The sequence below is a fragment of the Pogona vitticeps genome, chromosome 4, assembly GCF_051106095.1.
Source record: "Pogona vitticeps strain Pit_001003342236 chromosome 4, PviZW2.1, whole genome shotgun sequence".
Taxonomy (NCBI): Eukaryota; Metazoa; Chordata; class Lepidosauria; order Squamata; family Agamidae; genus Pogona; species Pogona vitticeps.
The window spans coordinates 133,920,843-133,943,275 of record NC_135786.1 but is presented as its reverse complement, the minus strand read 5'-3'; the positions used below and the strand labels follow the sequence as shown (position 1 = coordinate 133,943,275).

Below are 22,433 nucleotides of genomic sequence, written 5' to 3'. Positions count from 1 at the left end.
CTTAATCTTAGTGGATTGTGCAGACTCCCCTACAATATATTTGTGCAAAGGAGAATGTTTATTATATATATATTTTTTGTTCTTCTAGTGTTACCTCATAAACATTCTTTTGAAGAATGCCATAAATGAACCAACTGAAGCTTCAAGGTAAAATCAATAAAACAGAAAACATAATGGAATAAAAACTAAAGAATGTATCTTTTCAGTAGAAGGACTATCCTGTCTGATGTTCTGGTGAATAAATATTACTCAACAACTGAAGCAGTCTTATGTCTGGGAACACAACACAGATCTCTTTGGTCAATGTAATGGAGCAGAAAGAGATTGTGTCTCCCGTTATGTGGGGCACTGTAATGAATATGGCAAGGTTATTGGGAAATAGGCTTGAAATTTAGACCTTGCATAAAAGTATGGATGGTTTAAGGCTAAGGGCAACATAACTCTTGTGCCTATTTATAGTTCATTTGAAGATTTCTACAGAACTGAAAACTAGAAGAGATAATATTACTAAATGAATATCTCTCTCTTTCTCTCTTTGGAAGGTGTTTATCTCTTTGCTGTCTTGGGCTTTGGATATGTGAAGAACTAGTCCAATATACAAACCATCCTCAAGTAAAGGAAGCTATAAATGTTTTAGGTGTGACATTAAAGGTACTAGTATGGCATGGGTCTGTGTGACTTGATTGAATGCAGCAGTATGGTTAAACTGCCAGAAAACGTTTCAAATTCTTAAAATATTAAATTAATTCAGGAAAAAGGAAAGGAAATTTTGCCAGAATGTAACTTTGGGGGGATTCTGAGCAGCATATTTTTCCATGACCAATTATTTTCCTCTTTGCTTCCCTCTAGTTCAAAATGCAATGGGACATGTGGTGCAGGAGAAAGTGTAGTTGCTACACTTCCTGCTGTACAGCATCACATTCATTTGCAGTATTAATGGCGACAAAGGAAGCAAGGATGTAGGAGAGTGATCCCACACTGATCTGAGTAGTGCAGAACCCTTTCTTTAAAAGTAAGAATTTAAAAGAACCACACACTCCATCACTCTCAGTCATTTGTATATTGATAATTGTGAGTTTTTTTAAGTGACACTATCCACATCCCAAAAACAGTAATGACAGCACAACCTGTTATATTTGGTGGAAACATGTAGAGTTAAGTAATAAGCTGCTTCCCACACTAGCAAAACAAAATAATGTACCAAATTACTGAAGCAGTGTCCTGGTGTTCAAGCTCTTCCTGAGCTTCCACAGTAACTGAGCTTAAAACAGAAAAAATAAAATAATTACTTGCTTTTATTCTCTTTCCTGGAAAATCCTTGGGGAAGAAATGAAAGGCACTTGCCAAAACCTCACTATTTCAAGATATGTTTATGTTAGCTGTTCAGCCATTAAGTCATTTTGATCCTGATGAGGACTGGTGTATACTTATTAAGCTTGCCTTCACAGTTTTAGGGGCACAGCTCTCCATTGCATGGAAATGTGCAGGACAGAGGTCTAGAATTGTCAGAAGACATCATAAAACATAGTACATTTCTTGAGTGATGCATTGGTAGGAGGGCATGACACAAATCAGTGACTGTGTTTTCTGCTAACAGTAGTTGTTGACTTATCTTATATCTGACACTGCTGTTTTATATCCCAGATGTGGTTAGTACTTCCTCTAGCACTTAACGAGAAAAGGAGATTTGGGGTGCTTGTACATTCATGTTCTCAGAGTCGACAAGAGGAGGAAGTTGTCCCACCTGTACTTTCTGAATTGCCCACCTCAATTCTGTGATCCAGGATTCTGTTTTAAGTGCATGTGAAAACTGAAGGCATACATCTGTGATGCTTCTAATAATGGAAGCAAGCAAAGGGAGTTTGCTTGGCCTGGAACATCACTTGTGTTAGATGTCGCACTCAGTGAAGGCATACATAAATGATTTTAACATGGGCATAAGATATGTGCATGAAACCACTTCCCCTAATGTCCACAGCACCTTGCATTTGGAGATTTATATAAAGAGATGCTAATTGGGGAAAAAATAGTGTTTACAGTGGCAAAAATGTTTACAGTTTTGTCATGTGTTCTGTGGTTTTACTTTTATTTATTTTTCTCTCCTTTACAGTTTTCCAACAAGCAGGTAGCACAGGAAGCATGTGATGTTTTTCAGCTGCTGACATCTTACTGGGAAAAACTACAAAAATATGAGTCTTCTCTACCCAGAAAAATTATTGAAGTATGTCCATCTTCTAAAATATTTATATACTTCGCTCACTCTCGAACAACTTCTCAAAACATTCAGTCTCCAATAACTTCTCAACCCAGAGTAGGAAAGATTTTCATATTTTCCCAATATCATAGATTCCAGTTCAATACTTGACCGTACCAAGCACAATATTTTATTTTTATTTGCAAAATATACTATATTCCTGTATTTTTCTCTGTATAGGAAAAGAAAACCATTCCAGTGGACTTTAGGGGTTGGTTGGATAAATTTTACCATAAAGAATTAATAATTCTCTGAGTTGGTAACAATGCTAATTTGCAATTCTGATATCATATCTGTAGAGAACTCTTTTAAAGGTTATAGAACTATATTAGAATCCGTATTACTATTTATAGTGAGTTTCAGTTTCTGATTTGGTTTCTTTTCTGATAAGAATTTTGAATCTAACATAATAATTTTTATATTGGACTTTCTTTTTGAGCGTGATAGTCAGGAGAATATTTCCCCCCTTAAATTGAAGTCATTTTGAAATTAAATCTTCTATTTTCAGATAATTGGTTGCACATAATGCTGAACTAGGATTTAAAGGAGTATATTAGTACTGTAAATAGTAAATTCATTCTGTATAAAATGGTAGAGGAGGGTCAAGCTTCGTGAAAGAAAACTACGAGCATATTTAATATGTTACTTTATCACTCTTTATATTGGTATTTAGGAAAAGGTTTTGCTATAGGGAATAAATAAATAAATCTCTGTTTAAAATGTTAGTTTATTTAAATTTACATGTCTCTGTCTTCCTTTGGAAAAAATTTGGAAGGCCCTCTGCACGGCATTTTTCTGGTATTAGTGATGATAGGAATTGAGACACATTATTTTGGGGAAAATGTTCGTTACAAAGTAATGATTGAAATTTCACTGAAATGTTTGACACATATTCTATCTTTTGATTGATTTGAAGAAGGCATTTCTTTAAACTCATTGTTCTGAAATTGGTTTTACACAGATCCTTGTTGCGACTATCGCATTTCTGTTGCCTAGTGCAGAACACTCCTCTGTAGAAAATGATAAAAAGGTATGTAATGACAGACTCTTACAGATCTGATCCTGTTATTTAGGGTACCCTGATCCAGTGAAATAAGCATGGAAATGTATGCTATATATTTCCCAGGCTAAAAATTTTCCTGGCCAAAATATGAGAATGTGCAGCCAGACAACTTGACTTCAGTCAACCTGACTTGAAGAATTAATTATTGTTCAATGGGCAATGGAGGGCAGGCAAAAGCAGAAAGATATCTCGCTTCTCCTACAGACCACAAATAGATGATGAGTGGTACTCTGGAACAATTTTAGTGATGGTGATAGATTTTGCTTTCCACTCCAGCTTCATGAACTAACTTATCTCAAAAAATGTGTATATAGGACCAATTTGTATGTGTTTTCCCTTGTTGGATTAATATTTTCAGATGTTTTAATTAGAACTAACACCAGCAACTTTCTGTTTTAGTTTATAGTTTCATTATTACTTTGTTTGATGGACTGGTGCATGACATTACCAGTGAAAATGTTGTTGGAGCCGGTAGTCTCTTCTAGTCTCGAAGATCAACATTCTTGTAAAGCTCCATTGCTTGATTACATCTATAGGGTAAGTAGGATCATCTCTAAGTAATTCTCTTCCTTGATTGTTTGTTTTGAATGGAAGCATGATCAAACAGCATTTTTAAAACTTTCTAACAATGCGAACTACAAATGTTAGCAACTAGTATTGTAGCTTGTTAGTACATGTTGAATAATTGAACTCCTGTCTATAAAAGTATATTTTTCCATTAATTTGAATGAGAAGCATCCCTGAAACATCCTGAACAATTTCTTTTATGTATTGAGTTGTATCCAAGGTTACACAAGCAGAAAAAGAACAAGAGATGGCATTATTCTGCTTGTACTTGCATAGGATCTAGTGAATCCACTGTAACAATAAGCAGAGAAGCAATACCTGATCTAAGAAACACATGGGTTATAGCTTATGGAAAGGTTTCTGCATCAGCTTGTTAAATTGCTGGCTTAAAGTGTTGGTATTGACATCTGTGCAAGGACAAAAATAGGATTTCTGCTGCAGTAGAAGCTCTATTGGAATGAAACAATCCCTCATAATTAGCTGTTTGCGTATTTCCTGAGACAAAAAAACTTTCCGAAAATTATTTTTAACAAATGTTTATTCAGAAGAAAGTATGATCCTGTTCATAAGTATAGTCAAGCTACTATCACAATTTATTTTGTATTCTTTATTAGTAAACACATGATTTTCTAGCATGCAGTTTTTTCAGTAATATACAAATAGGATTCCACACAGTTTTAAAGAAATGTTTTTGTGCAACTGTTAACAATATTATTTCATGGTTCTGTGTCCTATATTTTTTTATCTGTTGGTGCGGTTCCAATCTCCTCTTCATTGTATCCCTCACCCACCCCACCCCTGCATACCAAAACCTGTTCTATAGGGCTGGGAAAAACTCTCCAAAGAGAGTTTTAAAGTATCTCTTAATGCCACAGGGAAAGGAAAGTTCTGTGATGTGTGTCAGCATCCCATTGTATCTAGGCCAGTGTTAGAAACTTGTCATGTCTTTTTCTTTTCAACATAGCATGGCTCCTGCATGGTCCATTTCAATATCTACCAAAGTTTTTGTCTCTCCCAAGCCCAAGTCCAGTGACTGAGCTTGACTTCTTAGGTTGGAAAACACGCTTTTAAGCTGGAATTTGGGTACAGCTGCTATAAGCTGTGCCCTGACAGCTGTCAGGTGTTCCCCTGAATTGGTGCTGAACACTGTTGCTGCCAGTTATCATCCTTGGATCCCAACAGGTATTCCATATGTTACATGTGCCTGAAAAACATATATTTGTCACATTTGTTCTTTAAATTTTTGGTGCACTTTATATGTGAAATAGAACCGGTGTGCTGGATCAAGATAGTAATTATTTCTCTCAATATTCTACAGTGCCAGCCAATTGATAATATGAGAAACAGATTGGGGTAAAACTCCAGGTTGATTCACATTTATTTGTATGTTATGTAGTCAACAGAAACCGATACAAATCTCCATTCCCGGTCCTGGAGCATTTTCTGCCTTATTTGCCAGTGTTGTTGCCCTCTAAGTTAGCTTGTATTCACCCATGTATATGATGCAGAGAGACTACAACAAAGGACATACTGCTAACCTGTAACTGGTTCTCTGAGTGGTCATCTGAGTATTTATATAACTTGTTCTGCACCCCAGCTGTAGGGGTTTGTCTCAGTTTTGGTCCAGTGCGTCGGTTTTCAGAACAAAGGTATCAATAGCAGGATGCCCAGACACATGCAGTGGATGGGTGAGATTCTTGCCAAAACACTAAACTTAGTACTTTTCTAAATGGGACTATGCACAAGTGTGCCACTCATATATGTGAATACAGGTGACCACTCCATAAATATATGAAACAAACAAACAAAACACAGTTACAAATAAGCAGCATGCTTTTACTCTTTATTTCTAATGTTATAAAGAGTCTCGTAGTGCCTTCGTTCGTTCGTTTAGTCGTTTAGTCATGTCCGACTCTTCGTGACCCCATGGACCAGAGCACGCCAGGCCCTCCTATCTTCCACTGCCTCCCGGAGTTGTGTCAAATTCATTCTGGTAGCTAAGATGACATTGTCCAACCATCTCATCCTCTGTCGTCCCCTTCTCCTCTTGCCTTCACACTTTCCTAACATCAAGGTCTTTTCCAAGGAGTCTTCTCTTCTGATGAGATGGCCAAAGTATTGGAGCCTCACCTTCAGGATCTGTCCTTCCAGTGAGCACTCAGGGTTGATTTCCTTTAGAATGGATAGGTTTGTTCTCCTTGCAGTCCAGGGGACTCTCAAGAGCCTCCTCCAACACCACAATTCAAAAGCATCAATTCTTCGGTGGTCAGCTTTCTTTGTGGTCCAGCTCTCACTTCCATACATCACTACAGGAAAAACCATAGCTTTGACTATGCGGACTTTTGTTGGCAAGGTGATGTCTCTACTTTTTAGGATGCTGTCAAGGTTTGTCATCGCTTTCCTCCCAAGAAGCAGGCATCTTTTAATTTCGTGGCTGCTGTCTCCATCTGCAATGATCATGGAGCCCAAGAAAGTAAAATTTGTCACTGCCTCCATGTCTTCCCCTTCTGTTTCTCAGGAGGTGATGGGACCAGTGGCCATGATCTTAGTTTTTCTGATGTTGAGCTTCAGACCGTTTTTTGCACTCTCCTCTTTCACCCTCATTACAAGGTTCCTTAATTCCTCCTCACTTTCTGCCATCAGAGTGGTATCATCTGCATATCGGAGGTTGTTGATATTTCTTCCAGCAATCTTGATTCCGGCTTGGGATTCCTCCAGTCCAGCCTTTCGCATGATGTATTCTGCATATAAGTTGAATAAGCAGGGGGACAATATACAGCCTTGTCGTACTCCTTTCCCAATTTTGAACCAATCAGTTGTGCCTTAAATACTATTAAGTTTAATTTGATAAAACCCTTTATGTCCATTTCATCAAATGCTCATATAGATTTTTGTTTTTCTTCCAGGTCCTACACAGTTGTGTTCATGGCTCTAACACTTATACACAGCAAAGCCATTATCTTTTAAGCCTCGCAGACCTCTCTAGTGATATCTATGATCCATTTTTGCCACTAGGAAATGTCAGGAATTCTGAACCCATTCAGTTTCAGTCTTCTGCAGAGCTGAATAATTTGCTCACTGTTGCTGAAGGTAATTTTATGCTTTGTAAAGGAAGAACATGCTTTAACTGTAATCTGCTAAAAGCTTTTTGTTTGATTAAAAAGTACATGTCTTGCAAGATATTTATCAAGGTTCAGTGCATATGCTATGAGATCTACACTGTGTACGTGGACTACAGAAACAAATACAGCTCCTTTCCTGAAGACCAGGAATCATTTCAGAGATTGTTTATAAGCTGGCTTGTGTTTTCAGAAGGTGTGAAAGAAATTATTTTAATAAATAAATATACAGTACAGTGGTGCCTCGCATAGCGAGGTTAATTGGTTAAAAAAAAAAAACATCGCTATGGGAAAACTTCGCTAAGTGAAACGCGTTTTGCCATAGAGATGCATTCAAAACCGGATAATCCATTCTAATAGGAACGGATTATCCGGTTTTCTCCCCTACCATCGGGCACAGTGCTTTGGGAGAAGCTGGGGGGGAGACGGGATCGGCTCCTGCTTCTCCCCCACCACCCGGCTTCTCCCAAAGGGCTGTCCCAATGGTGCTTGCAGCAGCGGAGGAGGTGCCCGGTGGAGGAGAAGGCAGGAGCCGATCTAGCCTTTCTCCTCCACCGGGCACCTCCTCCACTGCTGCAAGCACAGTCGGGGCAGCCCTTTGGGAGCAGCCGGGCTGCTCCGAAGAAAGGCAGAAGCCGATCCGATCTCCCCCCCCCCCACCGGGCGGCTTCCCATAGGCAACATCGGTATGCAAATTCGTTGTTAAACGGGGCACTCGTTATACAAGGCACCACTGTATATCACAGAAGTGAGTACACCCCCTCTCATTTCATAAATATTTTAGTATATCTTTTCATGTGACAACACTGAAGAAATGACATTTGGCTACAGTGTAAAGCAGTGAGCATACAGCTTGTGTAACAGTGTAAATGTGCTGTCCCCTCAAAATAACGCAACACACAGCCATTAATGCCTAAACCGCTGGCAACAAAAGTGAGTACACCCCTAAGTGACAATGTCCAAATTGGGCCCAAGTAGCCATTTTCCCTCCCTAGTGTCATGAGACCTGTTAGTGTCACAAGTCTCAGGTGTGAAGGGGGAGCCAGTGTTATCACTCTCATTCTCTCAGACTGGTCACTGGAAGTTCCACATGGCACCTCATGTAATGAACTATCTGAGGATCTGAAAAAACAAATTGTTGCTCTACATAAAGATGGCCTAAGCTATAAGAAGATTGCCAGAACCCTGAAACTGAGCTGCAGCATGGTGGTCATATTTATGAAATGTGAGGGGGTGTACTCACTTCTAAGGATGTGGTGGTGCTGTGGGTTAAACCACAAATCCTCTGGGCTGCAAGGTTGAAAGATCAGCACTTTGAATCCATGTGGCAGAGTGAGCTCCCGTTGCTTGTCCCAGCTCCTGCCACCCTAGCAGTTCGAAAGCATGTAAAAATGCAAGTAGATAAATAGGTACCACCACGATGGGAAGGTAATGGCATTCCATGTCTAGCCGCGCTGGCCACGTGACCATGAAAACTGTCTATGGACAAACGTTGGCTCTATGGCTTGGAAACGGGGATGAGCACTGCCCCCTAGAGTCGGACACGACTGGACAATTTGTCAAGGGGAACCTTTACGTTTACATATTGACTTCTGTGACATACTGTATGTTTAAGCAGAAACATTAAACTGTCTGAATGTTTTTACTTTGCTTCACAGCTAGTGTTACTGATGGAAATAGCAGGACTCTTTCTCAGCCAAGAGATTTCTTAGATCCTATTCTTGTGATTTCACAATGCAAACAAAAAAATGTGAAAAAATCAGTAGTAATGTAGTAATGTTGACTCCTCATTCAGGATAGCGTTTGAAGTCAGGATAGAATGTGTGCCACTTGTCTTCCATTTTTCAGAGTCAGCTAGAAACTGAGGGTATGTCTTGGCCCTGAAAAGCTTAATACAGTGAAATCTGGTACATGTGTTAAACAGCATATTTTGTTGATTTTATTTTGTTAATTTTTTTATAACTCTCTTTCAGAAAGGAGGAGGAGGAGTTTGGAGTTAATCCCCTTGACTGCACGGATGATTATGGCACATCTGGTGAACAATCTGGGCCATTATCCCTTGAGTGGAGGACCTGCTGTACTCCATAGTCTTATTAGTGAAAATCATGACAATTCCTATGTGGAGTCTTCTGAACTGTCTTCTGAAGTCTTCAGAAGTCCAAACTTACAGCTGTTTGTATTTAATGATAGTACTCTGATATCTTATCTTCAGATTCCCTCAGAGAGGTGTGAAGATAATGAGCCAAGAGGAACATTATCTGAAGTAAGAGTAATTGTTAGAGATATCTCAGGGAAGTATTCGTGGGATGGCAGACTGATGCACGGGCCATTAGCTGGTTGTCTGCCAAACCGAAACAGAAGAAAATCCACTGCAGTTTTTGACAATCATAAACTGAACTCTGAGTCTCCAATTAATTTCATTCAAATCTGTGAAGGAGAAGACGCTCTTGATAAATTGCTTGAAAGGATTGGAAGTACTAGTCCTGAGTGCCTTTTACGTCCACAATTAAAATTAAACGAGCCATCACCATCACCATGTGTCATGAGCCATGACCAGGAGAATGATATTCTACAGGCAATTATGCAACAGAGCTGCATAGAAGAGGAGTATGTACGTAGGTGCAGTTTGAATCCTAGCATGAAAGCTGAGAGTCAGAAGGCACCGAGACCTGCTCAGCTCCAAGCACCATTTCATATATGTAGGCTTTTGCTAAATGACTTAGGGATGAATTCTTGGGATAAAAGGTAAGGACTAAAAATCTTCTGATTTTGGCATTAAAAATAGGTCCACATGTTCCTTAAAGAATCCGGCTGGAACTCTACACCTTCTTACTAACTCCAAAGGGAAAGGTGCCCTTGTTTTCACAGATTAGTATCATTTGCTAAGAATGCAGGATTACTTGGAACTCTGTGGTATAAGATTTCTTCTTCTTCTGCATTGTCTTTGTTGTCTTCTTCCTGCTTCTCTTCCTCATCTTCTGTTTCTTTAGATAATTTGTTATAAGCTTTTTCCTCCCTTGCTAGTGAGGTACACTGGACACAAGCCTCACTGTCAGGAGGGGGGTATTGTTGTGATCCAACAGAGACAATTTCATCTAACCATCTGTCTAAAGAGTCTCCTCTTACCACCACAGACCACAATAGTTCTTCTGGATTTGTTTTGACAAAGTGGGACAAGCCAAAATCGATTAATTCTGTTTTTTTCCAAGACACTTGATAAGTAAAGAAACATTATCTCCTACTTGCCAAAAGAAAGGACTGCTGAAAATACCCTACTGAGTGTTTTAGCTTAGGTCACACATACAGATGCTAAAAGAAGATATCCAGGGCCTCAAAAGGTTTCCAGGATACCTGTGTTCTCGCAACTAAATTTTGCTATATTCTAGAGTTGCTGTATTAACTGTTACTAAGCTGTATGTTCCCTTTTGGATGCACATACTGTATGTGAGGGGGTTTGAGTATGTCAGAGAAGCTGAAAAATAACGTCAGGAGGCTAGATTCTGTAACAGGTCTAGACTCCTAATGGGATCAACCAAGGTGGAATAATCAAAGCTGAGACAATAGCTTTGTATCCATCCTCTTCAAGAGTAACAATCACATCAGCAGAAGACAGTTGGTACTTGGAAAGGAATTCCTGAAGGGCGCTGATGCAAAATAACTCTTGGTATTGTATAAAAGAAGGAGTTTTGAATATTTGCTACCTTGAACTCTATGAAGTAACTGGATTAATGCCAAAAAAGACTGTCTGATGTTGACAGAGGCAAAAGGAAAGTCCAGTGCCCCACAACAGATGTAATGAAGACATGGAATTTGAGAAGTGTAAATCAATGTACATTTGAACCCATAAAGCAAGAAAGAGAACATTAAAACAATATATTATGTGGTGTGAGTGAACTGAAGTGAACTGGACAATTTCAGACAATTACTCTAGTCAGGCAAGTATTTTATTCTAAAAATGGCAAGATCAGAAGAAATTGTAAAGTTCTAATACTAATAAACCCCTTCACCTATTGCTGCCTTGTTGTGACGAATGGGCTTGAGTAATTCAGAGAAGCTATGGGCTATGCTGTGCAGGGACATCCAAGACGGACAGGTTATAGTGGAGAGTTCTGACTAAACGCGATCCACCTGGATCAGGCATTGGCAAGCCACTCCAGTATCTTTGCCAAGAAAGCTCCATGACCAGAAACAAAAGGCTAAAAGATATGACGCTGGAAGATGGGCCCCTCAGGTCGGAAGGCGTCCAACATGCTTCTGAGGAAGAGCGGAGGACAAGTACAAGTAGTTTCAGAGCCAATGAAGTGGTTGGGCCAAAGCCGAAAGGATGCTCAGCTGTGGGTGCGCCTGGAAGTGAAAGGAAAGTCCAATGCTGCAAAGAAAAATACTGCATAGGAACCTGGAATGTAAGATATATGAACCTTGGTAAGCTGGATGTGGTCAAACAGGAGATGGCAAGAATAAACATTGACATCCTGGGCATCAGTGAACTAAAATGGACAGGAATGGGCGAATTCAATTCAGATGATTATCATATCTACTATTGTGAGCAAGAATCCCGTAGAAGAATCCCGTAGCCTTCATAGTCAACAAAAGAGTGGGAAAAGCTGTACTGGGATACAATCTGAAAAATGATAAAATGATTTCAGTAAGAATCCAAGGCAGACCTTTCAACATCACAGTAATCCATGTTTATGCACCAACCACCAATACTGAAAAGGCTGAAATTGACCAATTCTATGAAGACTTACAACACCTAGAACTGACAGCAAAGAAAGATGTTCTTGTCATTATAGGGGACTGGAATGCTAAAGTAGGGAGTCAAGAGATAAAAGGAACAGCAGGTAAGTTTGGCCTTGGAGTTCAAAGCAGAGCAGGGCAAAGGCTAATAGAGTTTTGTCAAGAGAACAAGTTGGTCATCACAAACACACTTTTCCAACAACACAAGAGGTGACTCTACACATGGACATCACCAGATGGGCAAAACCAAAATCAGATTGATTATATTCTCTGCAGCCAAAGATGGAGAAGCTCTATACAGTCAGCTAAAACAAGACCTGGAGCTGATTGTGGCTCTGAACATCGGCTTCTTATAGCAAAATTCAAGCTTAAACTGAAGAAAGTAGGAAAAACCACTGGGCTAGTCAGGTATAATCTAAACCAAATGCCTTATGAATACACAATGGAAGTAAAGAACAGATTTAAGGATCTAGATTTGGTGGACAGAGTGCCAGAAGAATTATGGATGGAGGCTCGTAATATTGTACAGGAGGCAACAACAAACATCATCCCATAGAAAGGAAATGCAAGAAAACAAAGTGGCTGTCCAACAAGGCCTTACAAAATAGCAGAGAAGAGAAGGGAAACAAAATGCAAGGGAGATAGTTAAAGTTACAGAAAACTGAACGCAGACATCCAAAGACTAGCAAGGAGAGACAAGAGGGCCTTCTTAAATGAACAGTGCAAAGAAATAGAGGAAAATAATCAGGGTAAGGGTAAAACCAGAGATCTGTTCAAGAAAATTGGAGATATTAAAGGAACATTTTGTGCAAAGATGGACATGATAAAGGACAGAAATAGGAGGGACCTCACAGATGCATAAGGCATCAAAAAGAGGTTGCAAGACTACACAGAGGAATTCTACCAGAAAGATCTGGAGGTCCCAGACAACCCAGATAGTATGGTTGCTGACCTTCAGCCAGACATCCTGGAGAGTGAAGTCAAGTGGGCCTTAGAAAGCATGGCAAACAACAAGGCCAGTGGAGGTGATGGCATTCCAGTCGAACTATTTAAAATCTTAAAAGATGACGCTGTGAAGGTGCTACACTCAATATGCCAGCAAGTTTGGAAACTCAGCAGTGGCCAGAGGATTGGAAAAGATCAGTGTACATCCCAATCCCAAAGAAGGGCAGTGCCAAAGAATGCTCCAACTACCATACAATTGCACTCATTTCACATGCTAGCAAGGTTATGCTCAAAATCCTACAAGGTAGGCTTCAGCAGTATGTGGACCGAGGACTCCTAGAAGTATAAGCTGGATTTCAAAGGGGCACAGGAACTAGAGACGAAATCGCCAACATGCACTGGAAGCCAGAGAATTCCAGAAAAACATCTACTTCTGCTTCATTGACTACGCAAAAGCCTCTGACTGTGTGGACCACAGCAAACAATGGCAAGTCCTTAAAGAAATGGGAGAGCCTGACCACCTTATATATCACTTGAGAAACCTATGTGTGGGACAGGAAGCAATAGTTAGAACTGGATATCAAACAACTGATTGGTTCAAAATTGGGAAAGGAGTACGACAAGGCTGTATTTTGTCTCCCTGCTTATTTAACTTATATGCAGAATACATCATGCGAAAGGCTGGACTGGAGGAATTCCAAACCGGAGAGTGCAAAAAACGGTCTGAAGCTCAACATCAAAAAAACTAAGATCATAGTCACAGGTCCCATCACCTCCAGGCAAATAGAAGGGGAAGACATGGAGGCAGTGACAGATTTTACTTTCATGAGCTCCATGATCACTGCAGATGGTGACAGCAGCCACGAAATTGAAGGACGCCTGCTTCTAGGGAGGAAAGCGATGACAAACCTAGACAGCATCTTAAAAAGCAGAAACATCACCTTGCCGACAAAGGTCGCCATAGTCAAAGCTATGCTTTTTCCAGTAGCAATGTATGGAAGTGAGAGCTGGACCTTAAAGAAGGCTGACTGCCAAAGAATGATGCTTTTGAATTGTGGTGCTGGAGGGGACTCTTGAGAGTCCCCTGGACTGCAAAAAGAACAAACCTATCCCTTTGGAAGGAAGTCAACCCTGAGTGCTCACTGGAAGGACAGATCCTGAAGCTGAGGCTGCAATACGTTGGCCATTTCATGAGAAGAGAAGACAACCTGGAAAAGACCCTGATGTTGTGAAAGTGTGAAGGCAAGAGGAGAAGGGGACGACAGAGGATGAGATGGTTGGACAGTGTCATCAAAGCTACGAACATGAATCTGACCAAACTCCGGGAGGCAGTGGAAGACCAGAGGGCCATGGGGTCACGAAGAGTCGGACACAACTAAACAACTAAACAACAACAATATTAAGGCAGGATGCAGCACAGGTAGTTAGAGGCTATAATGCAAAGTCTGGCTGAATAATATCAGTTAGACTTCTTATAGAATCTGTCAACACAGTCATCATTAAATTCCATTCAGTTTCAACTCTGAATGCTGAAGAGATGAAATGGAAAGCTTTTATGCAGGTCTCAAGGAAGAAATAGGTCATGCACAGGAACAAGATGTGCTGATGTTCATAAGTGGTTAGAATGGAAAACAAGAAACAAAATATTTGTGTAGAATTTCATCTAGGAGTCAGAAATGAAAGAGAATTTTGTGATGCCCATGATCACTTTATTGCATATGATTCAGGCAGCCAAACAGAGAATTGCATACATGAACATGTAGTACTTAACGTGAATTATTAATATGAAAGATTAGAGTAAAAGTGGAGAATGCTAAAAGAATCTTAGTGCCAATAAATATTTTAAATAATGTTTTGATGAATGTAAGGAATAGATTTGCATTACTAAACTCAGTTGAATGTGAATCCGAATGATTGTGGAAAGAATGGAAAAAGTCAATTCCTTTATTCAGAAGAAAAAAATGCATAAAATAGCTAAGGAGAGATGAGAAGTAGAAGTGTAAGGTGACAATAGGGTCAAGGTCACAAATGCAAATTTTCAACGACATGTGTATGAAGAGAAGAGAATTGCTACAGTAATCAGCTCAAAAATCTAGAAGAGCAAAAAAGGAAAAGCAAGAGGTTTGTTCCCTAAGAAAAAAAGTGAAATTTAAACAAAAATAAGACATACTGAAAGATCAACAGAGGAACAAATTATCTGACCAGGCCAAAATAAAGAAAAGATGGAAACAATTGGAAATAATACTGTATACAGAACCATGTAGAAAAGATTCAAGGATGACAGATTCCTTTGATGAAGAATCCTGTGATAAGGAACTTGCAATTTTAGAAAGCAAAGTGAAAGTCACTGTCAAAGCATTTGGAAGGAATACAAATACAAGCAGGCGTAGTCAAGGTGCAGACACTGATCCGAATCTGAACAAAAGTATTTCAACGAATATGAAAAGCACAATAAAGGCCCACAGGCTTGAAACATTGAATATATATTCCAGTCCCCAAGAAAGGTGACAACCTTGAGTTTGAAAGAGCAGAGGTGGGATATTAACCACAGGACCCTTTGAAGGTTACTAAAGGCTCAGTCAGATAGATATTTGTCCCACTGTTTGGTGGACTGCAGTGGGCAGGTTGGTTCGCCTTTTCCCCCCAGCAATCAGGACCTGATCACTAGAGTGAACCAATCCACCCCCAGAGTACCCTTACCTGCACTTTTTGAGCCCCTTTCATGGGCTTCTAGTTTTTTAGGTGCTGGTAGGTGTACTCTAGTTTGGTCTGTTTCCAACACATGTGATCTCTGAGACCAGCCAAAAATTGAGCCTTGCCAAGACTCCTTCTGCTGTCAGTTTCTAGTATCATGAAGTGGCTTAATAAGTGAACTACTTCAGGATGTCAGCAAATGAAACACTTCTCCTGCTCCTCTGTGGAGGGACATAGTAAGTGAAATAATAATAATAATAATAATAATAATAATAATAATAATAATAATAATAATAATAATAATAATAATAATAATAATAATAATAATATTATCAATATTAATATCAATATCAATATCAATATCAATATCAATATCAATATTAATTAATTAATTAATTAATTAATTAATTAATTAATTAATTAATTAATTAATTCTCTCTGCTAAACCATAGCTGATGCTCTGAATCACATTAATTTTTTTAATTATTTGCCTTTGTGTAAAGTGCTGATTGAAACTGCAGATGCAGGCAGTATCCCTACTAGCATTAAACACAAGGCAAAGAATTTTTTAAAAAATTGAATCTAAGTGATCCAGCACATTAATGATGATCTAGCAGAGGCAAATAATAATAACAATAATTTCATGTCCCCTGCCCCTCCACAGAGGAGCAGGGGAAGTGTTCAATTTGTTGATGTCCTGAAGTGGCTTGTTTATTAAATCACTTCATGGTACTGGAAATTGACAGTACAGGGGTCCAGAATAAACAGGGTCACTTGAGGTCAGTATGCCATTTGGTTATGAGGATCATACTAAATGGTATATCACTCCTATCCTGATCTCTGGTAACCCTGTTTAAACTGCCCCAGCCCACTCCAAAAGGGGCAGTGTGGTTGCAGCTTTAGCCAAAGGGTCTCCATATGTTGGAAGTGTCTGGGTAATATGTAACAACAACAGTAACAAACGTTTTGGAGCTGAGAGCAGGCTCTCTTTGGCTATATCTGTCTGCTCTGATGATACTGGAAGATTATTCGGTTCTCTAACACTTGCTGCCATTTAGACAGTATAGGAATGTAACAATCTCAAAAAGGCATAGCCATGTTGCAGTAGACAAGTACAATGAATCTTGTGATGCTAACCCATTTATTATGGTACAAGTTAATATGATTTGTTCTGTCTTGGCCTTCAGATACCAGTTCATTCAAATTACCTTATACAGTATTCATACTTTATGATACACACATACATACACATATGCATGTGTGTTTTAGTTAGAATTCATTGGATTCAAATTAGGATACCAGTCTGACAAGTGAAAGTTTAGTAGTTTTATTGTTTTGCATATGAATAGTTGGGAAACAAAAACATAACCAAGTGTCTTTCATTCTATCTATACTGTAGCTCTAGTTACTGTTGAATCAGGCAAACATGAGCAAGAGTTTAAGAAACAATGTTTCACTTGACTGTTTATGCCAGGCATTTTTAAGAGATGGTCCTAGAGTGAAGAATAGGTTTGGAGAGTTGAATTAGTAATAGACAGGGGAAGCCAAGAATAGACAAAGGAAGGCAGAATATAAACATCTTTTTGTTTGCTCCTTTGATCTTTTAGAAATTATGAAATGTCAGTGTGTTTTTTTTTGTACTTTTTCTGGTGCTCTTGGATGATTACAGTTAAAAATAATGCTTAAGCACTGAGGATTTCCCCCGTAATTTATAATATCTTGATGTTTAGGAAAAGTTTTCATCTGTTGAAGAAAAATTCTAAATTGTTAAGAGAGCTGAAAAATCTGGACTCAAGGCAATGGTGAGTAAAACTTTGCAACTGTAGCAGAGTTAATGCCGATAAATAACATTTACAGAAGATGGTGCCATTTATTATTTATGCTGCTGAAAAATCAAAAACCAGAATCTTATCTGTGTTCTTCCAAAGTTTCCATAACTTATTCTAAATGACTAATTGCTGTTGGGATATTAGCAATCTTGCATGCACCAGCAATGGATACCAGTGGGAGGGGTATTTACAGCCTTACGTGATTATCCTTTAAATTGATTAGTAAAGTTCTCTTCTCACCTCTGGCATTTGAGGCAAGCCTTGTCCCCTTTTCATGTTTGTTTGTTTGCTTGCTTCTATTGTCTTTGTTGTTGTTGTTGTTGTTGTTGTTTCTTATTTCTCTGACCTCTAACCAAGCAACAACCATGTGGTTTTACTTCTTTTTTTTCTTTCAGATCATAACTGCAAATAGTTACTTACAGTTTTTCTACATTTTTCTTTGTTAAATATTTCTAGTGTATTTTTTATCATGCAAAGCGCTAGTTTGTGTGCCAAAGCAACTCAAAGAAGGGTGGGGAGGAACAGATGAGACTGAGCTGATATTTTCATGTTGGTTTTTCTACCTCATACTCTGCCAACTAAGAGAAATGACCAAAAATTCTCAATATTGCCAAGGTGCTAGGGCACACCTGAGTTGTGCAGTTAGGCTGATGATTAAGAATCCGACCAATCATGCCTCAGCAACTTATCAGTTAGCCACAGTCAGCTGTGACAAATGATGCAAACCATACAAAAACATCAATATAATTCTGGCCATTATGTGTTTAAAACTTAATTACACTGCTTTGTTCTGGGTGTCCAGGAAATCTTGATGGTTTTTTTCTAATTGATTTTCTAGCACAGACTAACACTGCTAACTCTCCAAAACCTTTAAAACTAAATGTACCTTTCATTAACATCCCAGACATCAGTCTCTCTAATATATCATTGCGAACGTACTGTAGTCTTAAAGATAAAAATAAAGAACAATGTTACATAATGAAATTGCACTTTACATTCTGCTGCTCTGTCGGTTTTCATTGACCAAGCTGTAAAAAGCAAAGCAAAGTGTGCTGCTTATATACCACCCCAATAGCACTTCAAGCGCTCTCTGGGTGGTTTATAAGTTAATTATGCAGGCTACACATTGCCCCCCCCCGAAGCAAGCTGGGTACTCATTTTACCAACCTCAGAAGGATAGAAGGCTGAGTCAACCCTGAGCCACCTACCTGGGATTGAACCAGAGTGGCCTTGGCTGCCAGATGGGCGGTATATAAATCAAATAAATAAACCCCTAGTCATGAGCACAGTTTCGGCTGCAATACAGTAGTTTAATCACTGCAGCACAAGGCTATTAGTTAATTTTGTGGCTCTGGTTAATCAGGTGTTGTATCTTTTTCAGCCAAATTTTCCTGTGATGTTTTGTCAGTCAAAGTTCATTTGTCATCTCATTTGTCATTGACTGACAACCATTGTTTCAGATTAAGTGTATTGTTTTAATAATGGCTTATGTCAGGTACTGATAGCCAGCCTTTTTGTCTTGACCTGTATTATAATGACTGGTGAATCTTTTCTTTGGTTTCCTGAAATATTTTGTTCTGCCATTATCATTGTTTTATTTTCTTATTTGCTTTCAACAATAATGTTTCAAACAAAAAAGAGGCATTTCAGTGAGACATGACATTTTATTATCATGGCACAACCTACCATAGATAGTCTTAGTACTGACCTTTTTTTAGTTTCATCTTCAAGCAATTTATTACGGAAAAGTAGTTTTTGATTAGCAGTTGATGGGTTTGCTTGGCTATTATTATGCCTAGATATTTAAAGACAGAGAAGCAGAAGATAGAGTTTATTGTTTGATAGAGTTTGTGTTGTTGTTTTAGAGTACAGTATTATTAAGGCACAGCAATTTGAATTCATGATAGTTATTGTGGAAAGCAGTATATTGTTTAGAATAATCCTATACCTTTTTACCTTGTGAACAATGTAATTGCCTCTGATAGAAAAAGCAAGGTATTCCTATTAATAGGAATTCTAGCACTGTTGCAAAAACTGTCAGTGATAATGGGCATCTTTGAGTTGTGCCTCTTTCTGTCTGAAATACAGGTGACACAATAACATTAGTCCTCATAATAATCTTCAATCTATTGTATATAGCAGGGAAATGATTTTTTTTTGCATATCCTTGTTTTCTTAATAGGCTGGATAGATAACGCCATTCGATTCTGTCAAAAACCTTACACGTATCTAATTATAATTAAACTGGGTTAATAGATTGTGTTTAGTGGCCATCTAATTTAATCTGCTAATTGTTGAGCCCGACGCCAGTTCCACCTCATCAAAAAGAATTTTCGAAGCCATCTTCAAAGTAGAGCTCAACTCCCACCTCCAGAGTTCCGACCCGTTCTGACATCTAAAAATAAGGATAAAGTCAAGACAAAAAACCCAAAGAAAATGACAAAATCCATTCAATTTTAATCATCTCAACCAGTGATTCCATCACTCATTCTAGAAGAATCATCTCGAGAGGCCCCTGTTTCAACTTCAGACAGGGATGATCCTACTCTGACACTGGCCCAGACTTTAGCTTCTATTGCTAGTCTGTTGCCCAGTACAGGCCTATCGCCAGCCGATGTGCAATCCAGCCTGGCCTCAGCCCATTCAAGCCCTTGTTCATCAAGGCAGGCAATACCTGTTCAGCCTTTGGAATCAGAGTCGTCCCATCATTGCTCCGGGAGGAAAGACAACATGTCTCTCTGATCCAATATGCTCCTTCACATAGAGACATATATTATTACCCCGAACTGCTTCAATACCACACCAGAAGTGACTTTAGAGACAGGCATCATCATTATGATCCTTATGCAGAAGCATTTGCCGAACAGGCTTATTATGATGAGCCCAGGAGAGTTTGATATGCCTCCCCATCATGGTATTCACCGTCCGTGTCACCGTCAGCACCACAACATCAACACCGATCAGTTTCCACTTACTCAGTATCGACCCGTCAATCTTCAATGCCGCCAAATCTGTACTCAAAAGGTCTCTCCAGTTACCAGAAGTTCAGGTTCCAGCAAAACATACAAAACAGTCAAAACACCATACCTCCTTCCATGTTGCTACAAATTACAGGGGCCCTCCTCCTCCACCCTCTGATATAGAACAACAATTGGTACTGCCTTATGCAACTCACCAATCACTACCACCGACATCGATCACGAGATCACACCGATACCTTCTCGATCATCCACATTGTCTCAAGATTCGGCATCTACCTTATCTAATGAATCGCCATCCAACCTTCACACCTGTCACGTTCCACGTTCCCAGGGGTTACAACAGCAGCGTCCGATAAACCAGTCCTATGTCAGGAATTCAGGGAATGCAGAGCCAATATCCAAATACCAAAGCCAACTCACACAGGGTCCAGGGTCAGAGTCCAAAGCCAAGATGCACAACATAGTCCAGGGTCAGAGTCCAAAGCCAAGGGTGCTGGGACCAAGGTTCAAGGTTGTCAGGAGCGTGGATGCAAGCCAGAGATTTGACTTGTTGCTTCCATGGATTTTCAGCTGTCTCAGAGCTGTTTATATAATTAAAAAAAACCCTTGAACTGCTGGAAGCCTTTTCATCCTGTCAGAACTCAGGGCTAATTGATTGGATGTTTCTGCGGGCAGCCTTCAAGCGATCCTCTGACCTTTTTGTCCTAAGTCTTCCCCAAAGCCTGGCCCTCAGCCTGTCTACTGGGGGAGGAGATTCTGGAGGCGATTCAGGTGTTTGTATTTCTGATTGCTCAGCATTCTCCTCAGCTACAGTTAACCCTTCGGGTTCCAGATCTTCGGCTGCACTCATGACAACACCCCTCCATTGGACGTCAGAGAAAATCATCCTCCCTCACCATCAGAGGATGTCACATCTTATTCTCAGCTGATCCTCCGAATGGCTAAATCCTTATAGTTCGACATGGAGGAGCCACCTCCTCATATGTTTTTGATGACTTGAATCAGGACCAAACACCACTACTTAGCCTCAGTTTTATTCCTGCTATGTTTGAACTGATTAAGGAATCATGGGATAAACCTCCTTCCTCACTCCAAATCTCACACCATGTTGAAAACCATTATAAAACTCGTGGAACAGATACAGGCTTTCTTTCGAAACACCCAATGCCAAACTCCATCATAGTTGAATCTACCCAGTCTAGAGCGCACAATAAATCATCTGTCATGCCTACCAACAGAGAAGGCTGTAAAATTGACATTCTTGGCAGAAGACTATGTTAACTCACCTCTTTCATCATGAAGGTAGCTAATTATCAGGCTGTCATGGGCGCTTACCATCGCTATGGGACAAAATCTTGCTCATTATCCAATCAGCTTCAGAGGCTACCAGAACAGAAGCACTCAATATACACATTGAGGATTCTACCTTGGCCAGACAATAAAGAATAGCTGCACATTACACAGCAGAGGCAGCATCTAAAGCAATGTCCACTTCGATTGCCCTCAGATATCATGCCTGGTTACGGTCTGCAAACATCTTAGATAATACCAAGACATGGATAGAAGACCTCCCTTTTTGATGCCACCGGCCTCTTCAACGCTAAAACCGATGAACTCGTGGAAAACCTCCATAAGATCCACAAGACAGCACATTCTTACACTCCTCAGCAACCTTACCATCATCAGTGACCTCAAACCCACAAACAACCATTCTACCAACAACAATTCCAACCATATCAACAGCCATAATGATCATTCCAACCTCAAGCTCAGGAGAGATCTTACACAACACCATCTACATCTGCATTCCTGTCCTTTCGGCCCCAGCGATCACAGAACCGAAGACAGTCCTTTCAATGTCAACAGAAAAAGGGTAGGCAATACCCACAGATCTTCTTCATCTCCATTCCAAACCAGACTCCATCCTTTCATCTCTGCCTGGAAAAAAATCACTAATGACAATTGGGTTCTCTCCATTATCCAAAATGGCTATTTCATTGAATTTTACCATACCCCACCCTTTGGAATCATTCAGACTACTCCATATTTATTAGCCCTCTATGAAGAAGTCTCCCTCCTTTTACAAAAGCAAGCCATATTCATAGTCCCTTCCTCTTCATTGCATGAAGGATTCTATTCCAGATACTTTACAGTTCCCAAAAAGGATGGAAGACTTCATCCCATTCTCAATCTCAGGAGCCTCAACAAGTTTATTCAATCCTGACGCTTTCGAATGCTAATTCT

At 39.5% G+C, this 22,433-nt stretch overlaps 1 protein-coding gene across 3 annotated transcripts in view; it reads left to right on the top strand.

Moving 5' to 3' along the window:
* RALGAPA2 (Ral GTPase activating protein catalytic subunit alpha 2) overlaps positions 1–22,433 on the top strand; it is a 255,925-nt gene that overhangs the window by 114,803 nt on the left and 118,689 nt on the right. For all 3 annotated transcript variants that reach the window (XM_072998430.2, XM_072998429.2, XM_072998431.2), the window contains 8 exons: positions 89–147; positions 543–651; positions 2,111–2,221; positions 3,216–3,284; positions 3,717–3,854; positions 6,791–6,974; positions 8,977–9,748; positions 17,110–17,181. In XM_072998430.2, coding sequence (XP_072854531.2) covers positions 89–147; positions 543–651; positions 2,111–2,221; positions 3,216–3,284; positions 3,717–3,854; positions 6,791–6,974; positions 8,977–9,748; positions 17,110–17,181 — 1,514 coding nt within the window. The remainder of the gene's footprint in view (positions 1–88; positions 148–542; positions 652–2,110; positions 2,222–3,215; positions 3,285–3,716; positions 3,855–6,790; positions 6,975–8,976; positions 9,749–17,109; positions 17,182–22,433) is intronic.